This window comes from Vipera ursinii, assembly GCF_947247035.1.
Source record: "Vipera ursinii genome assembly, chromosome: 11".
Classification (NCBI taxonomy): Eukaryota; Metazoa; Chordata; class Lepidosauria; order Squamata; family Viperidae; genus Vipera; species Vipera ursinii.
In genome coordinates, this window is record NC_139524.1 from 9,207,893 (window position 1) to 9,231,859 (window position 23,967).

At 40.6% G+C, this 23,967-nt stretch overlaps 1 protein-coding gene across 1 annotated transcript in view; it reads left to right on the forward strand.

Annotated features, from left to right (window-relative positions):
• The window catches only part of LRRK1 (leucine rich repeat kinase 1), a 74,331-nt gene extending 68,040 nt beyond the window's left edge, over positions 1 to 6,291 (forward strand). Inside the window, exons 31-33 of the mRNA XM_083371408.1 lie at positions 445 to 1,262; positions 2,155 to 2,256; positions 3,448 to 6,291. Of these exons, the coding sequence (XP_083227534.1) occupies positions 445 to 1,262; positions 2,155 to 2,256; positions 3,448 to 3,625 (1,098 nt within the window). The 3' untranslated portion in view covers positions 3,626 to 6,291. The remainder of the gene's footprint in view (positions 1 to 444; positions 1,263 to 2,154; positions 2,257 to 3,447) is intronic.
• Positions 6,292 to 23,967: the final 17,676 nt, after the last annotated feature.

A 23,967-nucleotide genomic window follows, 5' to 3' on the forward strand; every position in this document is an offset into this window, starting at 1 on the left:
TCTACTCTACTCTATTCTTTTTCACACTTATAACCATTGCAGCATTCCCCGTGATCACATGATCTCACTTAGTAACAGAAATTTTGGGCTCAGTGGTAGTCATAAGTCAAGGTCTACTTGTATTTTGTCAGGAACTTTCTCCTTAGTTTCTCCTTCTCTCTTTGGCTAGTTTCCATCTGTTGCTTCTTTTCCTGCCTTCAGGTGCTTTGGAGAATAGCTTGACTTCCTCTTCTTTGGGGCAGCCCCTGAGATATTGAAACACTGCTATCATGTTACCCCTTGTCCTAGACTAGACATTCCCAATTCCAGCAACCGTTCCTTATATGTTTTAGCCTCCAGTCCCCTGATCATTTTTGTTTTAGATGGCCACTTGAGCCTTTACTCTGCTCAAAGCTATAGATGCACAAAGCCATATATCTAGTATTTATGTTTGTTTTCCTTTAGAACTTCTATGTGGTCCTGGCTGGCTTATCTGATGGACTGATTGCAGTTTTCCAAGTCACGAGTGGTGCCCTGGAGGACAACTGCCGTTATCTTTGCTCCCACACAGCCAACCGTTCCTTGTTCAGTATCAGCGATGATGACCCCCGCCAGAATCCTTACCCTGTGAAAGCCATGGAACTGGCTAACAGCGGGGCAGAAGTCTGGTACAGCAACGGCCCTGGTATCCTTATCATAGACTGTAAAGCCATGGAGATCACCAGGCGGCTGGAGCCTTACAGTCCACCATCCACCGTGGTATCCATTGTGTGCAGCTCAGATTGCAATGGGGAAGAAGTGACCTGGTGTTTAGATGATACCACCAACTTCCTGGTGATGTACTACACCTCTACCTATCAGCTCTGTGCCCGATACTTCTGTGGGGATCGTAGCCCCCTGAGGGACATGTTCACGATTCAGCAACCTTCAACCTTGATCCCTACAACACTAACTGCAAACAGGGATGTGGCTCCTGAAAGCACCTCTTTGGCCAATGTGAGCATCTTCCAGAGCCAGGAGCTTGGCACTCAGATACTAAACCATCAAGACTCCCTGACAGATTACTGCTCTATGTCCTCTTACTCGCCATCATCTCCCAACAGGATGCTGAGATCTTCCTCCAGTCTCCCAAGCTCACCCACAAGTTCCTCCAGCACACCTTTCTTGACTGATTATGAAGAGCTCAACAAGCTTCAGGAGCCAAACCCTCCATTTGAGAAATCTGAAACATGTCTCCAAGCTGTGCGGATCCTACCTGTAAAAGATCTCTTGTGGATTCCCAGGTAAATTGTGTTGGGAGCCACAGTGAGCACAGTTTTCAGAGCTCAGTTGAATTGGAAACTATGCTAATTGTTTACATCAAGGGTGTCCAACCCCCCAGTCTGTGGACTGGTACTGGGCCCCAGCATGCCAGCAACCAGTCCGCACAAACAAGGAAAGCCCCATCCATGGGATGCAGGCAGCACAAAACCCCACACACTCTCTAGTCCACGGAAAAACTTTTCCCCATGGAACTGGTCCCTGGTGTCCCAAAGGTTGGGGACCTCTGGTTTAGATGTTCTCATCCGTCCAGATAAATTATTTTTGAAAATCGTGGCAGTCTTGTGAAACTTTCAACACACAGCTTACCTGCATTTAAAGCCATAACAATTTCCAAAGTTCTCATATTCTCGGAGAAATTTTGTTGGGAACCATAAGAGAATGCATGAAGTTTAGTTGAAAGACTGCTTATCCTCTTCTCTTGCTATTTAAAGATTTTATTATCATGATATTTTTCTCAGATTTCCATCTGACATTCTCATAAATCAAGGAGCAGAACAATACTAATGGTTCAAGATTTCATGTCATAAAAATTGGCCAGTGGTCCTGATTAAAGAAATTCTTTAAAAAGCTTATATAAATCTAAGGCTATTTTTCCTGAAGTCTACTGAATCCTGATGATTGGAGAACATTCATGAGGGAAAAAAACCCTATTCTTTCATGTCCTGCTTTTGGGTTCTGTGTAAATATCTAGTTCCCCACTTTGGGGGACAAGATGGTGGAGTAAACATAGACGAAGCTAATCCATGAATCTGGAAATCCCTGTTAAGATCTGCCTCTTCCACAAAGTCTTCTCTCCTAATTTCCTTTTGATGTATCCCAAAGTCCATAACCAGTTTGTTTTTTTCATTTTAGGCAAGGTGGTGATATCATTGTGATTGGCTTGGAGAAGGAAGGCATCTCTCAGCGGGGGAGAGTCATCACTGTGCTGAAGGCTGTTGAGCTGGCCTCCTATGGGTAAGGGCAAATTGGAAAGAAAAACGATGCTGGGAGTGCATCATTTGGTCCTCAGTCAAAAGGTTAATTTTAGGCAGGGAAAGGGAAAGGCTGCTGAGCAAGGAGTGTGTTCTGCACCAAGCTTAAACTTAACTTTGTAACAATGACAGAAGAAAATGTATATATCTATCAGATGTGAAGTATCAGGACCACAGGTGAGTCTGATGTATTGTTCATGCCTATACACAAGAATCTTCTGCCAACCTAGCAGTTCGAAAGCACGTAAAAATGCAAGTAGAAAAATAGGGACCACTCCGTTGGGAAGGTAACAGCGTTCCGTGCGCCTTTGGCGTCTAGTCATGCCGGCCACATGACCACGGAGACATCCTCAGACAAGCGCTGGCTCTTTGGCTTTGAAACGGAGATGAGCACCGGCCCCTAGAGTTGGAAATGACTAGCACGCATGTGCGGGGGAACCTTTACCTTTACCTTATACACAAGAATCTAGTCAATTAATAGCACAAAATTGGCACTGGATAAGAGTCAGTGGAATTCAAGAAGGGTTGGAATTAAAGCGTTTGTGGGAACGTAATGATTCTAGACTGATTATTCTCTTAACTCCACCCCTCCAGGCTCTGCCTGTTCTTCTACAATATCATGCTACAAATGGGGAAACTTGACTCCTTCTGGTTTGGAGAATTGACTTCCAGAAACTGCCATCTCTCCTCACTCCTCTCATGCAGCATGATGCAAGCTTTGGAGATGGTTTGACATGGTCTAGAAGAAAACAGGGTTCTCTGGAATGGTCCATTCCTGGATTGACCAGTTGTGCATATCCTTACTAAAAACATTACTTTTCTAGACACTGTTCACTTCTCTGCCAAGGGAAGTAGTCTGTTCCCCTGAGAGGTGGATGCATTATGCAAGTTGTTTACTTTTATCGCTGCATATTTTATTCTGGATTTTTAAATTGGTACAGTTGACTCTTATCAATTCTTATGAAGCCACAATTTATCAGAATTATTTAAACCTTTCGGTGGATATCAGGTTTTCTCAATCCTGGTATATGCTGTCAATTAGTTAAGCATCATGAAAGGTGAAGATGTACCATTTAGACGTTAAAGCAGGCTTATCTCTGTGCAGTAGCCATTATTACAAAGACATTTTCTTTTGTAAGTCAATGTTTTGTTTGTTGTTGTTTTTTTTCTTCAGGTCACTGGTTGATGCTGCTGTTCTGGCCAAAGACCGGGTTGTGTGTTGCTTCAGAAATGAGTCAATGGAATGGTGCTTAGCTCTCTGGAGGAGTTGGGGAGCCAAAGACTTTGACCTTTTCTACCAATCACATGAAGAATTAGGGAGACTTGAAATTTGCCTGCGCAAGAGAAGGTAGTGGCAACCATCAGAAAACTGACACCCTTCGATGTCTTGAAAATACCCAAACTTTTCTAAGATGGGAGTAGTTGCTCCCCGATTCTGCTGCTAAAGGAAATGATGGAGGGCTTGTTCCCCTTCATGCATTTGGATTCCCAGCCACTATCACACAAATGTCCACAACTTCTTCCAATCAGACGGACGTGTAAATCAACCAACTCCATCTCCACAGGCTCTCTGTAACTGCTGTTTTATGTTGTTTTATGTTTGGCCTGTTGCCAAACACAACACTTTGGACATGTTGTCTTCTAGGACAGAATACAGTATGACTGACAGTTGCATTTCAGCTTTCACTCTGGTGATAGACTGCAGGGGAAGACCCGGAGAACTGGAGTCCAATTACGGTTATAAATTGTGTCTGTAGAAATTCTCCAGCTGACAGTATGAAAAGAACTAAACTGAGGTTGTATGAAAAATGTCTAATTCTGGTGGAAAGGGCCTCTATATTTCTCACTCTTCTATGTTAAACCCAGTGTATTTGAGAATGTACTTATATTCTGTGTTAACTCTTCCATGTTAAACCCAGTGCATATAAAACACGGAAACAATCCATTGCACAGAAGCAAAGTCTTCATAAAGTTTTGAGGCTGGCCCCAAAGGAATGCAAGCTGATTTTAAATCTTTTAGGAATCAGGGACTAAATTGCGATGGTCTTTATTGATTTCAGAGATCCTTAAACATAGCACTTTTTATTTGATTACAGCCCAGTATCTTGAGAACCCAGGCAGTTTTGTGTGCATGTGCGTGTAAGTGTATTGCTATTACTTTATCATCATCATTTCAGCTTTAACGGAGCCAAACAGCACACAAAACAAGCATATCGTTTACATTTTATGAATGTATTAACAATTGGAGGGAGTCTCTTTGAGATCGTTTTTCCAACAGAAGGATCGTTTTATTTAAAACTAGAAATGTGTTCTAATTCTGGGTTGTTGATTATACATTTGCTCTTATTGCTACTGTGTTTTTACTTAACAGTCCTTAACTCACCATTCTTAGTCAACTCTCAACTCCTATTTTGACTGGGAGGAAAAAGAACTTTTCATATTGAATTTCTCTCTTGCAATGTTAATATAAACCTGGTTTCATGCATGTTTTCATCTGACTTTTTCCAATTCCCTATATGGCTGCAGAAGCTTAGGAAGAAGAAACACGGGGCAGATAGATCAATTGTTCTTTAGGCAGTTCCTGGTAATATTTTCCTCCTAAACTGTGTCTATTAATATAGAATAGAATAGAATAGAATAGAATAGAATAGAATAGAATAGAATAGAATAGAATAGAATAGAATAGAATAGAATAGAATAGAATAGAACTGAAAGGGACCTTGGAGGTCTTCTAGTCCAGCCCCCTGCTCAAGCAGGAGAACCTACACAATCTCAGACAAGTGACTGTCCATTCTCTTGTTAAAAATCTCCAGTGATGAAGCGCCTACAATTTCTGAAGGCAAACTGTTCCACTGGTTGATTGTCCTCACTGTCAGGAAGTTTCTCCTTAATTCCAGGTTGCTTCTCTCTTTGATCAGTTTCCAACCGTTGTTTCTCATCCTTCCCTCTGGTGCTTTGGAGAATAACGTGACCCCCCTCTTCTTTGTGGCAGCCCCTCAGATACTGGAACACTGCTATCGTGTCCCCCCTAGTTCTTCTTTTCTTTAGACTAGCCAAACCCAAGTCCCGCAGCCATTCTTTGTATGTTTTAGTCTCCGGGCCTTGGATCATCTTTGTTGCTCTTCTCTGAATTTTTTTTATTATTATTATAAGCATTAATTAAAAACTGAGCACTCTGGACTATCTCTTTTGCTAAAGTGTAGGATGCAAACTAAACAGCTTCATCACGTGCGCTCTTCTTACCATTCCTGTAATCCAGAGTGGGGACAAGCAACAGCCCTCCGGATTGTGAAACTATCGTTCCCAGCTCAAAAACATTTGGTGAGCAACTATTACAGAGACAGAGAGTACAAGGCCGGACTGCCATTTTTTTATTATTATTTTTTGTGAAGTAGCCCTAAGCATTATTCACACTATGTGTATTTGCACTAAGCCTTGGTATCCTTCTCCAGCCCAGAAATACAGAGAGTTGCTGGCTTTATACATATTAACGTATTTTATGTAACCCTCTAAAATATGTTTAAATAAATGCTATCAGAGTTGCGTTGTGGCAAATGTAAAAGGAACCCTTTTATGAATGTGTGGATAGATGACTTTTTTAAAAAGAAAAGAAAAGGCATCCTAATTAAAAAGAAAATGTTTATTGCAGTGCCTGTACTTTGAGGCCTTTTTATTTTTGTATTAAATTTATTTGCTGCCCATCTCATAGTTCAAGGCGACTACTGAGCAGTTAGTTCTTGCTGAAAATTTGCAGTTGTCTATATATTATATACATCAGTTGGGAGATATTTTTTTTTTGTAGAATTTAGATGCAAGCTGCTTTTCCGTCACCTTATTCCAGAACAACGTATTTCTCAAAATTAAGCAGTTCATCCAAGAATTACAGGATGCAACTCAGACACTTTTTGGCTGATGACAGTTACATCTGCTGAAGGTGTCATGATGCCTTCCACATCAATTTAAGATTTACCACAGGAAGTTGAACTAAACTTGGTTTGGAAGCAAAAGCAGCCTATACCATTTTGTGGACACTTGCCCATGTGAACAAGTATGAAATAGATAAATAAGGTATTACAATTCCAGCAGCTTCAATGGTTGTTGTTGGGAGTAATAAAACAAATAGCATGAACAAACAAAATTGCTAGCTGGATTCATTTTAAACCCAATTCTTACTTTCTTTACAATATTTACCAGCTGCCTAAATTTTAGAGACTCTAGGAAGTAAAGAACAATAAAAACATTCCATTGGAAAGTCAAATGGCTGCTGAGAATCTTCACCTAGTCAGCAATTCATTAAAAAGAATAATTTTAAGGCGTTTGGAAACATCAGAAGGGTAGGGACCCTGATTTTTTTTTCAGGCGCATGACATTCCTCAGTGTGTGGGGGGGCACCACTGAAAAGATCTTGTCTCTAGGTTCTCTTTCTTTTTCATTTTGTTTAAATTTTAAATGTTGCTTAAATTTTAAATGGGTTTTCATTGCTTAGGCAGCGTTCTGTAAGCCAAACCTATTTTGCAGCTTACAAATTCAGCCTATAATGAAAATCTGTATTGAACTAAGTTAAAGCATTGGATTTTAGAACTCATGTTTTTATTGCGGGTTTTTTATACTATTATTATTGTTTTAGCTTGGGCTCCTATTTAATTCTCTTTTAACTTTTGTATTTTGCATTTTATATGTGCCCTGTTCACCGCCCTGAGTCCTTCGGGAGAAGGGCGGTATACAAATATAATAAAATAAATAAATAATAAATGTTAAGCTAAAGCGCCAATCTTAAAATATCTTTTTTTTTTTTAAAAAAAAGCTGTTACTTCTTGAGCATAAGGGTTAACTGCTTAGCCGCTCTCCCTTAAATCAGTGCCATCCGGATGTACACGGATGACAAAATCCAGATGTCCTAGTCCTCTGTGGGGCACTAGTTTGGAGACAATTGCTTAAGTTTATAAACTCCCCTAAATCAAGACGCTAGGGGGAGTTTGATCTACAGAGTAATGAAGAAAAAAAAACTCCATAATTCCATTAGTAGCTGAATACCTACAGAACAACTGAAAGAAGACAACTGGATGAAACGCTGCAAGCCTTTTGCCTTCAGTTGTAGCATCAGAACTTGACTGATACAATTTCTAAGCCAACTTTATTGCTTTGGTTTTGTTTTAGTGTGATGTGAAGCCACCTTCCATGATTTATTCAAGAAATCGTGGCTTATGAATTCAGCATCTCGCAAACTGCCCTAAGATATTTCTGCCTGGAGACCTTAGGATCTCCCCATCCACAGGCACCTAAAGTGAATTGTTTCAAGAATTATATAGTAGCTATGAATAGGAAGAGATCATGAGTTTGATCTCCAGTTAAACATGCTACCTTTTGCTAGCATTGCAGCAAATACTTCGTCCCATCACTCTTGTAATAAATGCAGGCATCCAGGCTCAAAATTTGGGAAACTCTGAGTTCTAGGCATAAAATCAGCTGGGTGATCGTGGGCCAGTCACTCTCTCTTAGCCCTAGGAAGAAAACAATGGCAAAACCACTCCCAAAATTTTGCTGAGAAAATGGCAGGAACTTTTCCAGGCAGTCGCCAGGAGTCCAAAACTGACTAAAAAAATTGCACTCAATAAATAAATAAGTAAATAAGAAATAAGTAAACAAACAAATAAATCAAAGCCAAACTTTTTTTTTGTAATGTTCCTATCAGAGCTTTAAAGCAGAAAATCACCATATGGAACAGAAAAATTGTACAAGTCAAAAACTGAAACCTAGGAATCCTGCCCTTAAATTAATTGAGAATTCATCATATTTTTCTTGGTCCCTTTTGGAAGAATACCACTATGCTGTATTGTACACAGATTTCTATCGTTTCCACATCTCTCAATCCAGAAGTAGGAAATTAAGCTGCAATTTAGACCTGTTGAGAGGTTTAGGAGAGGAACTGGCACAAGGTGGCCCACAGACTTCACACAGCTTATCTATTTACTGCCCCATGAACTCTTTGAACTAGGAAGCATGTTCAAGATTTCCTGTGGCTGAAATTTTGTGAGAACTCAATATTCTCTAAAAATTTGAAATACGTATTTTCTCCTAACCCTGCAGCTACCTGCAGTAGCAAAGCTGAAAAAAGCATCCCTTGTAGATTGGAGAAGTCTGCCAAAACAGACCATCGGGGGACGGGGGGGGGGGTTGTGTCTCAGTGGAAGGCAGAACTTTATGTTCGAAATTAGGATGCAATAGCTTTTGGCTCCTCCAGCATGCACAAACACATGATCCTGTGAATGTCATAACATTTCAAAACGCGCAACCCATTAGAAAACCCTTGGTGACATTCCTTTTATCCTGACTTTCTCAGTATTCCAAGCAGAACAAAAAGAGAATTGCTTCCATGCATCAAACGTCTCACAGTGCCATCCCAAGTGTGTCCTTTCAGATGCAAGTCTTCCTAAATGCACTGAAATTTACTCTCAGATATCTTTAGGGAAGAAAACTGCCTTGTTGAGTTGTTTGCAAATTATGATTCCCAGCAGCCACCACGGCAATTGATGGGGGGCACTGGGAACTGTAGTTCAGCAACAGGTAGAAGCTCACAGATCCTTCAACCCTGAGTATGGCATCCAAAGCCTTAATGGCATCAGAGTGTGTGATTGTTTGCTGTGCTGGGAAGTGATGGGGGTCAACCTGTTCTCCTAAGCACCTGAAGGCAGGACAAGAAGCAATGGATGGAAACTAATCAAGGAGAGAACCAACCTAGAATTAAGGAGAAATTTCTTGACAGTGAGAACAATTAACCAGTGGAACAGCTTGCCTCCAGAAGATGTGAATGCTCCATCACTGGAAGTTTTTAAGAAGAGGTTGGACAACCATTTCTCTGAATGGTATAGGGTTTCCTGCTTGTGCAAGGGGTATGACTGCAAATATGGTGTTCAACATACAGGAGCCCTTTCTAACTTCACATCTGCTTAATCTCTTTGGCGATTTCAAACAAAACAAAAGATTAATAGTGGGAAAAATAGTGAGTGTACTTTAGGGCATTACACATTATACAACTTGGAGGTATTTGCTGCTCTGGCTGGTGAGTTGCTTAAGTTGGAACGTCAACATATCTAGATAATGTGAAGTGAAAAATGACCTAAAGTCTGGAACACCTAGACTTGAAAAACAGAGGTGTTGTTTTATTTATTAGCTAGCAATAGCAATAGCATTTAGAATTATATACCACTTCATAGTGCTTTACAGCCCTCTCTAAGCAGTTTACAGAGTCAGCATCTTGCCCCCAACAATCTGGGTCCTAGTTTTACCAATCTCGAAAGAATGGAAGACTGAATGAACCTTGAGTCAGTGAAAATTGAACTCGTGGCAATGGGGAAGAGTCAGCCTGCAATTCTGCATTCAAACCATTGCACCACCATGACTTTGCGCAATGAAGCATATAAGGGAGCAAAGTATGAAACAGTCAAAATATCTAACATTTCTATCTCTTGAAAAGTCTCCAGTGCTAGGAAAGTTGGATGGAAAGACCAGGAGAATCAGGAAGAGAATCAATGGCACAATGAATGGACTTGATCACAGCAATGTTGGCTGGTGCGTTGTTAGAAGACTTGGAGGATCAGATTGAAGAGCGTCTCTCTATTCGTTGGCTAAGAGTTGACACCAACTTGATGGCAATCAATCAATCAACTTCTTAATTTCTACTTAACTCAGATCAAGGTACAAGTAGTCCTCAACTTACAACATTGAGCGGCCATTTGAAGTTACAGCGGCACATAAAAAGGTGACCTGTGAACATTTTTCACACTTACGACCGTTGCAGCATCCCCATAATCATTGTGATCTACCTTCGGATGCTTGACAACTGATTCATATTTATGACGGTTGCAGTGTCCCCGGGATCATGTGATCCCCTTTTGCAACCTTCTGACAAGCAAAGACAATGGGGAAGCCAAAGTCACTTAACAACCTTTGTTACTAACTTAACAACCGCAGTGGTTCACTTATCAAACGTGGCAAGAAAAGTCGTCAAATGGGGCAAAACTCGCTTAACAAATGTCTCACTTAGCAACATACATTTTGGGCTCAACTGTGATCGTTAAGTCGAGGACTTCCCTGTAACAGGTAACCTTTGTGAGCGATTGTTAGTCTGAGTGATCGTTATTAATACCTTTCACTCAAGAAATGTTACATTAAAGATTTGCTCCCATTCAGAGGGATATATATTTTAGACATTGTTATCTTAGCAGAGTGAATACGTAAACTTTAAAAAAAAACTTACAAGAGAACCAGGTTAGACCACATTAGAATATAAAGGCTCAGCTGGCATGGTTGAAACTTCCTGCTGGCCCTACTCTTGTGTAACACAGGGTTCCTGTCTACCACCTCCTCACTGCTGGAGATTTATTTGGCTTTTACCCTTTTGCTGTCATCCTTTACTTAATGAAAACACTCCTGTTCTGCAGATGATTACGGAACCCAAAGTTAATTAAAAGCATTTATACCCAATCTTTTCACAAGTGCTCAATGATGCAAGCTCCGTGGGGCAGGGAAGAGCTGATTAACTAAATAACAATTTATTTCCACCCCTTCACTTTGTATAATTAATGTGTATAATCTTTCATTATACAGTTTTTCCCCCAGATTTGGGGGGGGGATTTTCTGTTTGAAGAACTAGAAGTTCTTTTCTGTCTCATCTCTCTAGTCTCACTGGCGTGAAAGGAGACCCGACTGTTCTGTTTCTGTAGATTAGCTCTTGGAAAAACAATCGGTAAGAAATTAAATCACCCTTTCTATTATTATTATTATCGTCGTCGTCGTTGTTTTTTGCAATGGTGGTTATCATCACCATCATCATTCACCATCAATTGTTGCTATTTTAAATTAGAATGATCAAACACAAGGCAAGAGATAATGAAAACCTAATCGCATTAATAGGAGGGTTTCCTTTTGTGGGAAACGAAGCAGAACATGAACTTAGAATGAAGCATGAAACCAGACAAAGATACCACAAAAGCAGGATTTAAGACACTCGCTTACAACCTTCTGCCCCAAAATGCTTCTAGAGAAACAGTGGGTGAAACCCTACAAAGGAAAAGGTGCTTTTCCAAAAGACAACAGGACTTTCTTGGCTTTTTTCCTTGGAAATTGTTTCCCTTCTCCTCCAAGAAGCTTCTTTCGGTTCCTGGATGAAGAAGCTTCTTGGATGAGAAGCGAAATGTTTTCAAGGGAAAAAGCCAAACAAGTCCAGTTGCCTTTCAGGACCTTTGGGACATGGCTGTAGAAGAAGAAGAATTGATCAAAGGCTCAGGTGGAGATGGTGCAAAAAGAACCGGTTCAAGAATATTGCTGGAGACCACAAACTTTCCATCCAGCTCAGCTTCTTACCTGGAGCAAGAGGAAGGACTAGGTAACCCCCTGGATGCCGGGAAAGGAACCTACGGATGGTTGTCAATGTGCCCACCCACCATACCTTTAGTACTTTCTGATCTTTCTGCATCTCATGCTTTACTTTGGTTCAACTCTTTTATTTTGTTTTATTTTTTATTGAAAAGTTTTAAAATACATTTTAAAAACATATACCCCATCCACCCCACCCCTCTCCCCATCCCTCCCATCCCAACACCCACCCACCCCGACTTCCCAGAGCTGAATACAGGGTATTACATCATACAATCTTACTCTAAAATAATCTAATTACTATAATTACACTATCGTACTTTAACTCTCCTTAACCATAGAAATTACAATAACTAATAACTATTCAAATGCTAAATGGTACTTTGTAGTCCCATATTTGTCCTGAATAAAATCAATCCATCTTTCCCATTCCACTATATATCTTGGTTGCGAATGATCTTTCACATATGCCGAGATTTTAGCCATTTCTGCCAAGTTCGAAACTTTCAAAGTCCATTCTTCAATAGTAGGTAGGTCCTCCTTCTTCCAGTATTGCGCTACCAAAAGTCTTGCAGCTGTTATTAAATTCAACATCAATTTGGTTTCTATAGCAGTACAATCAGTGATAATACCCAACAAAAACAATTGTGGTAAAAAAAATCTTATCTTTCTCTTAAAAAATCTTCTGCCTATTCCACCAAATTTTAATCCAAAAAGCTTTAACTTTTTTTACAAGTCCACCATACATGATAATACGTTGCATCATCACAACCACACCTCCAACATTTGGGCTGACAATTTGGATACATACATGCTAATTTTTTGGGATCTAAATGCCATCTATAAAACATGTTATAAAAATTCTCCCTTAAATTTTGTCCGACTCTTTTAAACCGAAACTTTCTTTGGGAGAAACCCCACATACTCGGGGGGGGGGGGTGAAGGATAATAATAAACTGGGAAGCAGGAAGAGAGGGAAGGGGGAAAGAAAGACACAAGGAATGAGGAACCGGACATGGTAGCCTGAAAAACCTTAAGAGGGATGAACCCTTCAAGGAGCATAGTATTTTTTTTCTTTCTTTTTTTCCATTTGTGTTTTGTTTTTTGACATGAGAAATGTAAAAATGTTGGGATGGTTTACATCAGACATGTCAAACACAAGGCCCGGGGTCCGGATCCGGCCCGCGAAGTGGTGTCATGCGGCCCGCGAAGCCATCCTGGAAACAGTGAGGGAACGGCCCCCACTGCCTTGGCCCAGAGACCCTCCTCCTGCCAGAGACCCTCAGATCTGTCCCACTCCTGCCCAGGCCCCCATAGGCACCCTTGATGCGAATGATGTAGAGCTGGCCACGCCCACCCAGTAGGCCATACGCACTAGCCACGCCCACCCAGTAGGCCACGCCCATCCAGGCCACACCCACCCGGCCCCCTGAGGGCAACCGCGATGCTGATGCGGCCCTCAGTGAAATTGAGTTTGACACCCCTGGTTTACATAAAATAAATGTTTTCTCTGTTTGTTTGTTTTCCTTTTGTTTTGTTTTTTTAAGATACGAGAAATGTAACAGTGTTGGGATGGCTTGTACGAGAAAAAAAAAGACTGAACTACTTAAGTGTAACTAATTTGGAGACAATCTTAACCAGTGAGAATGCTTTGAATATTGTGGGGGAAACAAACTTAAATAAGAATTCTGTAAACAGGCTCTATGACGAGGCAATTAGAAAAGAAGCTTTATATTGATGTGGTTATTATTTTGCAGAGACATGAGAAAAACGTCCACATTTAATTGTCATTTATTCAAAGAATAAGAACTGCACTAATTTAAGGTTGGCAAAAAAAAAGGGAATATGATTGGAAGAAGAGAAAATCAAGCAAAGCCATTATACGGGCTGCAGAATTATAGAAATTAATTGTTATCGATTGTTTTGTAAATACTAAGCCAGACAACACGCTGTTTACCAAATGTTAAGGTGATTGTGTTAAAAATCAATAAAACATATTTACAAAAAAGAAAAAGAAAAAAAGAACAGTTTTTAAGAAAAGACTGGACAGACATTTGTCTGAAATGGTATAGGGTTTCCTGCCAGAGCAGGTGGTTGGACTCAGGTGCTTTGGAGAATAGCTTGGCTCCCTCTTCTTTGGGGCAGCCCCTGAGATACTGGAACACTGCTATCATGTCACCCCTCACCCTTCTCTTCGTTAAAATACACATACCCAATTCCAGCAACCGTTCCCTATATGTTTTAGCCTCCAGTCCCCCAATCATCTTTGTTGCTCTTCTCTTTTTCTTTCTCTTTCTCTCTCCCTCTCTTTCTCTCTCTTTTCTTTCTCTTTCTTTCTCTCCCTCTCTCTCTCTCTTTTTCTTTCTCTTTCTTTCTTTTTCTTTTTCCCCCCTCTCTCTCTTTCTCTCTCTCCCTCCCCCCCTCTCTCTCTCTCTCTCACACACACACCCCTTGGCATCATCCCCTTCAGCTCCTCCAAATGGAAAATTATCCCACACCTCCTCCATCCCTCCATTGCGTGCCTTCTTCCACAGGATGCAGCCCGAGGCCCCAGACCTCTCTCTTTTAATTTCCTGCTCCTTGTCCTTTATCACAGGTTGGGCCAGCTGAAAAGCCCTTCCCGAGTGGCTTTCATTTCGAGCCAGAAATTTCCTGGCAGCTGGACCCCAATAACAGCCGTTTTCCCATGCATGATGAGAAACGCTGAGGGGTAGCAACTAAAAATTGCCCGGAGTCCCATTCCTTCCCTCCTGAGAAGGCACTCAAGCCCCCTTTTATTAATACCCACACACACACACACCAGGCCACTTCCTCCATCTCCCACTCATCTCCGCCCCCCACCATCCCTGTTGCTGGCAGATGTATCAGAGAAGGGCATATGGCTTGGCTCCGAGAGAGAAAGAGATGTCAGATGGTTAACTTGCTTCCCTCGAGACAACAGCAACTCTCTGGGTGGAGGCCGGAATGTGGTCGGTCAGTCAGGAGGCTGTCTGGAAGAGTTCCACATGGGGCCAAATTCACCGTTATGCTAAGAAATTGGATCTGTGCCCTCCAGTTTTGAAGCCTTTTTATTGGGAACAATGAAGGACGGGGGTTGGGATTACACCTTTCTAAAACCCCCAAACCCACCCAACTCTGTTAATTTTTTCCCCCATTGGTCGTGGTAGGAGAGTGTGTTACTATGCCTTGCATGGTTTAAGGCCCCCTATTTTATCCCTTCCCATTTGGGGGTAAAAGTGCAGGGTTGTTTTGTTTTTTTCTTTTGCACAGACTACAACGGCTGGATTTGCATGGTATACCAAGCCAAAATGAAACAAGGCACACAGAAACTCTGCAACAAATGTTGGTAAATGAAGATTGACTCAGTTTTCACCCACAGGGTGCCTTCAGGATATATTGGAACAAGTTGATTGGCAACTGGGACTCCCAAGGGCCTCAAATTCTGCTAGTTGTAGCATCAAAACATCTGGAAGGTACCAAATCTGGGGAGAAAGCCATAGAAAAGTTCCCTAGAAAATAAGGAAGTGAATTTCTCCGGTCTTCACGTTGGTCCATCTAGCATCGTGAAGATTTCCAAAAGTATCTCTGTTAACTGGCTCAATGGTCAACCAAATAGTAAATGTAATTAGGTTAAATAATTAACTGTGAGAGGGATCTCGGAGTCTTAGTAGACAATCACTTCAATATGAGCCAGCAGTGTGCTGCAGCTGCCAAAAAAGCCAACACAGTGCTAGGCTGCATTAACAGAGGGATAGAATCAAGATCAAGTGAAGTACTAATACCACTTTACAATGCTTTGGTAAGGCCACACCTGGAATACTGCATCCAGTTTTGGTCACCACGATGTAAAAAAGATGTCGAGGTTCTAGAAAGAGTACAGAGAAGAGCAACAAAGATGATTGGGGGACTGGAGGCTAAAACATATAGGGAACGGTTGCTGGAATTAGGTATGTGTAGTTTAATGAAGAGAAGGGTGAGGGGTGACATGATAGCAGTGTTCCAATATCTCAGGGGCTGCCCCAAAGAAGAGGGAGTCAAGCTATTCTCCAAAGCACCTGAAAGCAGGACAAGAAGCAACGAATGGAAACTAGTCAAGGAGAGAAGCAACCTAGAACTAAGGAGAAACTTCCTGACAGTTAGAACAATTAACCAGTGGAACAACCTGCCTCCAGAGGCGGTGAATGCTCCAACACTGGAGGTTTTTAAGAAGAGACTGGACAGCCATTTGCCTGAAATGGTATAAGGTTTCCTGCCTGAGCAGGAGGTTCGACTAGATGACCTCCAAGGTCCCTTCCAACTTTATTATTATTATTATTATTATTATTATTATTATTATTATTATTATTATTATTATTATTATTATTATTATATGTAAGTTCATGTATATTGGAAGAATGCCCCTGATTTTTTGTGTGTGTGTATATAGATTTTAATTCTATTTGTATTTCAACTTTTATATTGTCTTTTAAATTTTGCCCTGTAAACCGCCCTGAGTCCTTCGGGAATAGGGTGGTATATAAAACTAATTAAATAAATAAATAAATAGCTATAGTTATAGCTATATAGAGATAGAGATAGAGATAGAGATAGAGATGATAGAGATAGAGAGATATAGATATTAACAGGGTTTGAACTGACTGTAATTAACCTGGAAAATGTTATAATGGATAACTCAGTGAGGATGTTCATTCAATGGGTGATATCTGGGGGGTGAGCACATTTCATGGTACACATTGTTAGGAAAGATATGAAAATAATATTGCCAAGAGAGGAAGAACCTTAATGTAAATCTACAGGACATATACATCTGGAATATTTTGTACAGTTTTGGTCACAACAGTCAAAAAAGGAGATGACAGAGGTGGAAAAGGTGCAGAAAAGGACAACCAATAATGAAAAGAAGGACTAGGGATAACATGAAAGCAGTCTTCTAATATCTAAGGGGCTGCCACAAAGAAGAGGGGGTCTACCTATTCTCCAAAGCACCTGAAGGCAGGACAATAAGCAATGGATGGAAATTAATTAACGAGAGAAGCAACCTAGAACTAAGGAGGAATTTCCTGATGGTGAGAACAATTAACCAGTGGAACTGCTTGCCTCCAGAAGCTTGGGGTGCTCCATCACTGGAGGCTTTTAAGAACAGCCATTTATCTGAAATGGTATAGGATCTCCTGCTTGAGCAGGAAGGTCCCTTCCAACTCTGTTCTTCTGTTATCCTTATGAGAAATGACGTTTGATCCCACTTGGCCGAGGGAACATGGACAAGAAGAAGTTGTTCTCCTTCCCTCCAAACATTAGAATTAAAAAAAATCATCCAGTGAAGCTGTTTGAAACATCCAAAAGTATTTATTTCCACAAAACATAATTAGCTTCTGGAATACATTGCTACAAATGTGGTAGATGGCTATTAACTTGAAGAAACTGGCAGAAGACAGGCTTGCCGTGGGTTTTTAGTTTTGAAGACTCGCTGTTATGTCAAGTTGGAGAAAATGAATCCCCAACTTCAGCTACAAGGGGAACAGTGGAGGAAGAGGCTCTCCTGCTGGGAATACCCTGGAGATATTAATTGACTGCTGTGAAAAAAAACTAAAGTTTCTGGAGTAAAATCGGCTTTGGCCTTTGATCCTCAAAGTGGCTCTTACGTTCTTGTTCTTTGCACATCCTTTATTGCGTTAGGAGCCAACCCCAGAGTGAAAACATGTGCTCTACTGTAAGTCCAAATCTTTTGAAATGAATGCTAATTCTGCATGCCTATTAATTGAGTGGCAACATATTTGCCAATCCCTCAGAATGAATTAACCTGCAATAGTGCATTAGGAGAATTCTCTGAGGCCAAGGTAAGCCTGAAACACAGCTTGAAAACTCCTTTCATCTGTCTTTAACTTTTTTTTATTGAAAAGTTTTTCAGTACATTTTATCTTTAACAAAACAAAACCCCTCCCAACCCCCTCCCCTCTTCCCAACCCACCCCAACACCTCCCTCCCTCCCCTTCCCCCCTCCCCGACTTCCCAGAGCTAAATACAAGGTATAAAAGTAAAAACAATCATAATCTACCATATGCAAACAACAATAAGCTATTAAATCTATCGCACTTTAACTCTTATAAAATGACTACAAGTGTGTCTTTAACTTTTTCGAGGCATCTCTCCAAATTGCTTGTATCAGATATCGGTGACAAATTGAAAACTCCAATGTTTCTTTCACTGCTCTCTTTCCTCCACAACTGGAAAACCAGACAGTTGGATTCGACTGTAATAGAATTGAATTAATGCCCCCAAATAATACACAGAGTCACATCCAGCTAGGCCTGCTAACAAAGCACCTTAATATTCACGGAGAAAGGGCTTCTCTTTAGTTTTTAATAGGCTGTATAATATATAGCATATAGTATATGCTATTCTTTTTAAAAATATTTAGTTTTAATATATTTTTAAGTGACGTCCATGCCTCCAGAGGAAAAGCAGCTTGGAAGACGAAGGTCTGTGACAAAGGTTTTCACGCTGCTCTTTTAGTGGGAGAAAACAGTGACCTCAACAGGAATTGCCTGCATGGGTACTAGGCCTGGATTGTGAATAACACACCATGCTTAGTGCATGTTGCCAAGATGAGGATTGTGTTTTGGCTGATTGTTTATCCTGCAAGAGTTTCAGGGGCTTCGGAAGCAGGCGAGGGATTGAACTGAGTTTAACCTTGCTCGTTTTTTTAGGGGAAAAAAAGACTTAAAATTCATGCAATGCTCAGCCTTACATTAGATCTGGTTCTAGTTCAGAAAGAACATCTGCAATGGACAGGCACCCAGCAATATTTTAAATTTTGAAAAGCACGCCTAGAGGGGTATAGGGAGGCAAGGACAGGCTGCCTAGTGAGCACACGGGTTCCAGGTAATTATCTTTTTTTAAAAAAAGATGTTCCTTTTAAAATACTTTTTAATTCATTGTGAAAAGCACTAGGAGCTTTTCCAGTTAGAAAAGATTAGTCATTCTGCTGCAAACAGAGCCCTCTGTAAATACTCAAAAGCAATTGTTTCCTTATTTATACATTCTTCAACTTAGAAACCTGTTCCAATGGTGTAGCTTCTGCAAGATTCAAATAAAAAACAACCTCCATGGTAGGTTTGTCTCTCTCTCTCTCTCTCTCTCTCTCTCTCTCTCTCTCTCTCTCTCTCTCTCTCTCTCTCTCTCTCTCTCTCCTCTCTCTCTCTCTCTGTGTGTGTGTGTGTGTGTAAATCAGGAGTGTCCAACCTTGACACCTTTAAGACTTGTGGACTTCAACTCCCATGCTGGCTGGGGAATTCTGGGAATTGAAGTCCACAAATCTTATCGTAACCAAGCTTGGACACCCCTGGTTTAAACCATCTATAGGGCTGCCCATCTAACTACTGTACAGCTGCTAAACTTGATGGAAGGGGAAACCTCCAAACTCCACAGTTGATTTTACTGAGTTTTCCTTACGCCAAAAACTCTAGTATGTGGGTTTGAATGGAATCCAGAATTTTGGGGTTCCAGAGCTACCACTTCCTCAGTGTGTGAATGGAGGTGACTTTAACCTGCCAAACTCAGCCCTTTTAATGAATGCCCTGCATCAAAAATGCTGATTCCAGAGCATTTTGCAATTAAGGGGAAAAATCATTTGGAGGGGGAAAAAGGGGGCAAGGATAAAAAAAAAACCACAACATGGCAATTCCAACAGGAACGAATCTATAAAACGTATAATTGTGACAACCCGTGGTTAGAGAGTTTTATGTTTCTCTGCTGTTAATTGCAAATGGTTTGCTTCAAAGAGGGCTACTTTAAAAGAAAACAGAGTCCTTTAAGCTGTCGCCAAAGGGTGTCTATATGCAGGACCGATCCATCAATTAAGCACCAACAGGAAGCCCAGGGCATTTCCTAATACTTTCCCTGTTCTAAGTGGAAAGTGGAAACAGATGCAACGTGTAGAACAGCACATGCAAAGAGGGCTAAAAACTGACCCTTTAGTATGGGGATGCTCTTATCCCTAGACAGAGTGCAGAGAAGAGCAACAAAGATGATAAGGGGACTGGAGGATAAACCATTCAATGAACAATTAAGGGAACTAGGAATGTCTAGTCTAATGAAGAGAAGGACTGGGGAGGGAGGGGTGACAAGATAGCTATCTTCCAGTATTTGAGGGGCTGTTACAGAGAAGTAACACCAGCTGCCTGCAATTAGTGCAGGTTCGAGTCCCACCAGGCTCAAGGTTGACTCAGCCTTCCATCCTTCCCAGGTAGGTAAAATGAGGAGCCAGATTGTTGGGGGCAATTAAGCTGACTTTGTAATAATGCCGCTTGGGGGTGTGTGTGAAAGCCCTAATAAGCAGGCATCTACATAGAACGAAGGCTACTGCTAAGCTTGTAAGCCGCCCTGAGTCTTCGGAGAAGGGTGGGATATAAATGGAATTTTTAAAAAAAAGAAGTTTGCCTTATTCTCCAGAGCACCAGAGGGCAGCAGTAAGAGGAGAAAAGGAGAAAGTTCCTGATATTGAGAACGATTAATCGAATAGCTTACCTCCTGGGGTTATGGGTGCTCCATCACTGGAGGTTTTTCAAAAATAAGACTGGACAGTCCTTTGTCCAGAATGGTATTGGGTCTTCTGCTTGAGCAGGGGGTTGGACTAGAAGACCCCCAAGCTCTTTTCAACTCTATGTTTTCCAGCGGTCAAGCACATTCCCTGATTTACAGCTGAACTAAAAGGATTCAATCTAACCCGTAAGACCTGGTCAATCAATAGGATTAGGACCCAGTATGAAATAGAAAAGAAGCTTTACATTGATGTGGTTGTTAAATACTGGAAAAATGTTTAGGCTCAATTGTTATCTATCAAAATAATAAGAAATGTACTAATTTAAGGTTGGGAAAAAAGAGAATATTATTGGAAGAAGAGAAAATCAGAGAAAGCTACTATATGGATTATGGAATTATAGAAATTAATTGTTATGGATTGTTTTTAAATGTAAACATAGACAACGTGCTGTTTACCAAATATTAAGGTGAATGTGTTAAAAAAATCAATAAAATATATTTTTTAAAAAAGGGGTTAGGACTCATTATGGCAGGCACGCTAATCTCCTCCATAAATGGGGAAAACTTTCCTCTTCGGAATGTAGCTGTGATCTCCCGAAGCAGACAGAGTAACCTATTGTGGAACAGTGTCCGCTGAGCACATATAAGGGATATATATACTGTACATATCTATCATGTATTGACTCTATAAATAGCCTACCTTTGAATTTGTAAACAGAGTAATATATTTGCTCATTCAGAATGTAATTGTGATCTCTGCTACTTCTAGCAGAAATTAACTGCTTTGATTAGAGATAATGGACTAGACATACTTTATAAGAGACTGGAAACCGTTTGCGGACTTTCTACACTCTAAATATAATAACAGATGGTTGACAGAGGGATTTGAAGATTAGTGTAATGTTTAGCTCAACCTGTTGACTGCTTTTTCTTCTTTCTTCTCTCTCTCTCTCTCTCTCTCTCTCTCTCTCTCTCTGTGTGTGTGTGTGTGTCTATATACAATGTGTCTCTGTGTGTGTCTGTGTCTGTGTCTGTGTCTGTCTGTGTGTGTGTGTGTGTGTGTGTATAAAAGCGGGGAGGAGAATTTATTGCTTTTTCTTTTCTTTCAGCACCCAGCCAGAGTGGATCCTACATGTTAAATGTTAAAATTTAATTGACTGCTTTTTCTTCTTTCTTTTTTCTTTCTTGTTGTTAGGCTTGACTGTATGCTTTTGTTTTATTTCACTTCATTTGCTTTACTGTTTTGTATTTTATTCTCTATGATAAAAATAAATAATAAAGCACGTAAAAATGCAAGTAGAAAAATAGGGACCACTCCGGTGGGAAGGTAACAGCGTTCCGTGCGCCTTTGGCGTCTAGTCATGCCGGCCACATGACCACGGAGACGTCCTCGGACAAGCGCTGGCTCTTCGGCTTTGAAACGGAGATGAGCACCAGCCCCTAGAGTCGGAAACGACTAGCACACATGTGCGGGGGAACCTTTACCTTTTTTATATAAAAGAGAACGTAATTCTGATGTGCTTTTTGATATAACTAAATAGCAGTAGCACTTAGACATATACCTCTTCACAGTGCTTTTCAGAACCCTCTAAACGGTTTGTAGAGTCAGCCTATTTCCCCCCCCCTAACAATCTGGATCCTCATTTTACCGACCTCGGAAGGATGGAAGGCTGAGTCAACCTTGAGCCGGTGAGAATCGAGCTGCTGGCAGTTGGCAGAGTTAGCCTGCAATGCTGCATTCTAACCACTGCGCCACCACGACTCTTATGGTGGGGGCGGAATTGGAAAACTTTCTTTGCAGTCATCTGATTGTTAGCACTCTCTCTGAGACCCATTGAGGCTACTTGGGGTTTATCAGTGCCAATCTTTACCTTTTATAGCTTTCCTTTTAAAAAAAACCACCTTTGAGATAACTATGACCTGGATGACTGAGAATCTCCAGAGACGGTGTGGGAGAAAGACTTTCAACGATGTTAATATGCATGTTCGTTACATGTGAGTATCTTTCTTGCACCAGCTGAATTACAATCTAAATGCAAAGAACGAAGTACCAGGCTCGGGGACCAAAGAAAGTCCTTTCCCCCCATATGTCATTGTCATAATTGTTGGCCTCCTAGTTGAAAAAAAAATGCAAATTCATCAATCTTCTCTGGTTTGGCTGTTCTCGCAGCAGTGTGCAATAAATCACACTATTGATATTCTTCCCACTTAACTCTAACTTCTGGATGTAAAAAAAATAATTTCTCACAGCTACTGCCATTGGCACGCAAATGGTTTCTCCTCTGCATGGCTGGCCAGTTTCTTCCTTTAACATTTTAAAATGAGCCCTTTCTTCCCTTGTTCCCCAGATAGGTTGCCCGTAAAGCGTGGCAGCAACGTGCTGCCTTTGGGAAGCAAAGAAGATTACTTGGCCTTCTCTTCGGCTGTAATTTCCACCATTGAATTTGGTTACATCTGTCTAAATTCTCTGGAATTAAAGATGAAGGTTTTTGAAACTAAATACAAATTCTTCCTGGCTACCAAGGGTGGAAACTCTAGGTTTTCTTTTCAGATCAATTCAAAGACTTTGTCTAACCAGGTATCTTGTTCTGAACCAATGAAATGTCTGAAATATCTGAGCTCCTTTATTATTTTAGCACGAAGTATTATGGTATTGGGCTTCTAAATATGGAGGTTCCTTTCAAGTGTAATAATGTTTAATTACTACTATGGAAAGAGTCATTCTTATTATGGTGTGGAGACTTGGGGAAACTTCATATAAGCTTTGGTAAAAAAAGAAAATGTGTGCCTTCGTGGTTGAGTGGTTGGATTCTTGGTGTTTTCTAAGCCTGGTTCTCTTCTCGCAGACATCTCATCAACATAGTCCTCTTTGGTTGGAAATGACACTTCTGTACAAAGAACCTGTCCTAATGCTTGGAGATGAGGAATTAAAGACTGTACAAGACTCCACAAACAGTGTGTTTAATAATGCCCCTCCTTCCATTGCATGAAAAATAGCGATTCTGGGTACCAGCTTCAAAAGTATCTGTAAATTGTGGATCTATCACCCAGGATTAGCTTGATACTGTTATTTGGTTTAGATACTTGCTATGTACAGTATAAACCAGGAAATGATACTACCATTTATATTTTGCTCATTTCTCAATTTAAAAACACTTCTTTCTGTCATTCATTCGTTTGTTCATTCATTCATTCATTCATTCATTCATTCATTCTATATTCTGCCTTTTCTTCCAGAAACTGGTGGCATATATAATGCTCCATTTTCTAGTATTTTGCTCACTATGACAACACTTAATGAGATCAGCTGCAACCTAGCAGTCACATTCACACAATAAGCCAATTTGATTAAGACGTTTATTAAACTTCGTTAAATTTAGAGGACACAAGTTGACTTCTCTGTAGCTTAGTGCGTTATTGTCAACATCATGATTTGATTAGCTTGTGGTCCAACATATTTCAAGAACTTAGAAAGAGTGTTAATTCATATGTTTACTTAGATATGTGTGAAAGCATCCAGGGTTTATTCCAGAGGGAAATCTGCTTGCAGTTTTGAAGATCTGATGATATGTTCCTGGCACATTTCAGGAAATCTGTGTATGTAGGGTGGTATATGTCAGCTTTCTTCCCCAGCCTGCTGTTGTCCAGATGTGGTGGGACTACAGTTTCCCAGAATTTGGTCCTACTGGCTGAGAATGCTGGGAGTTCCAATAATATTTAGATGATATTGGTTGGGAAAGGCATTTGCTTCTACTGCTTACCATATATAAATTCCTCA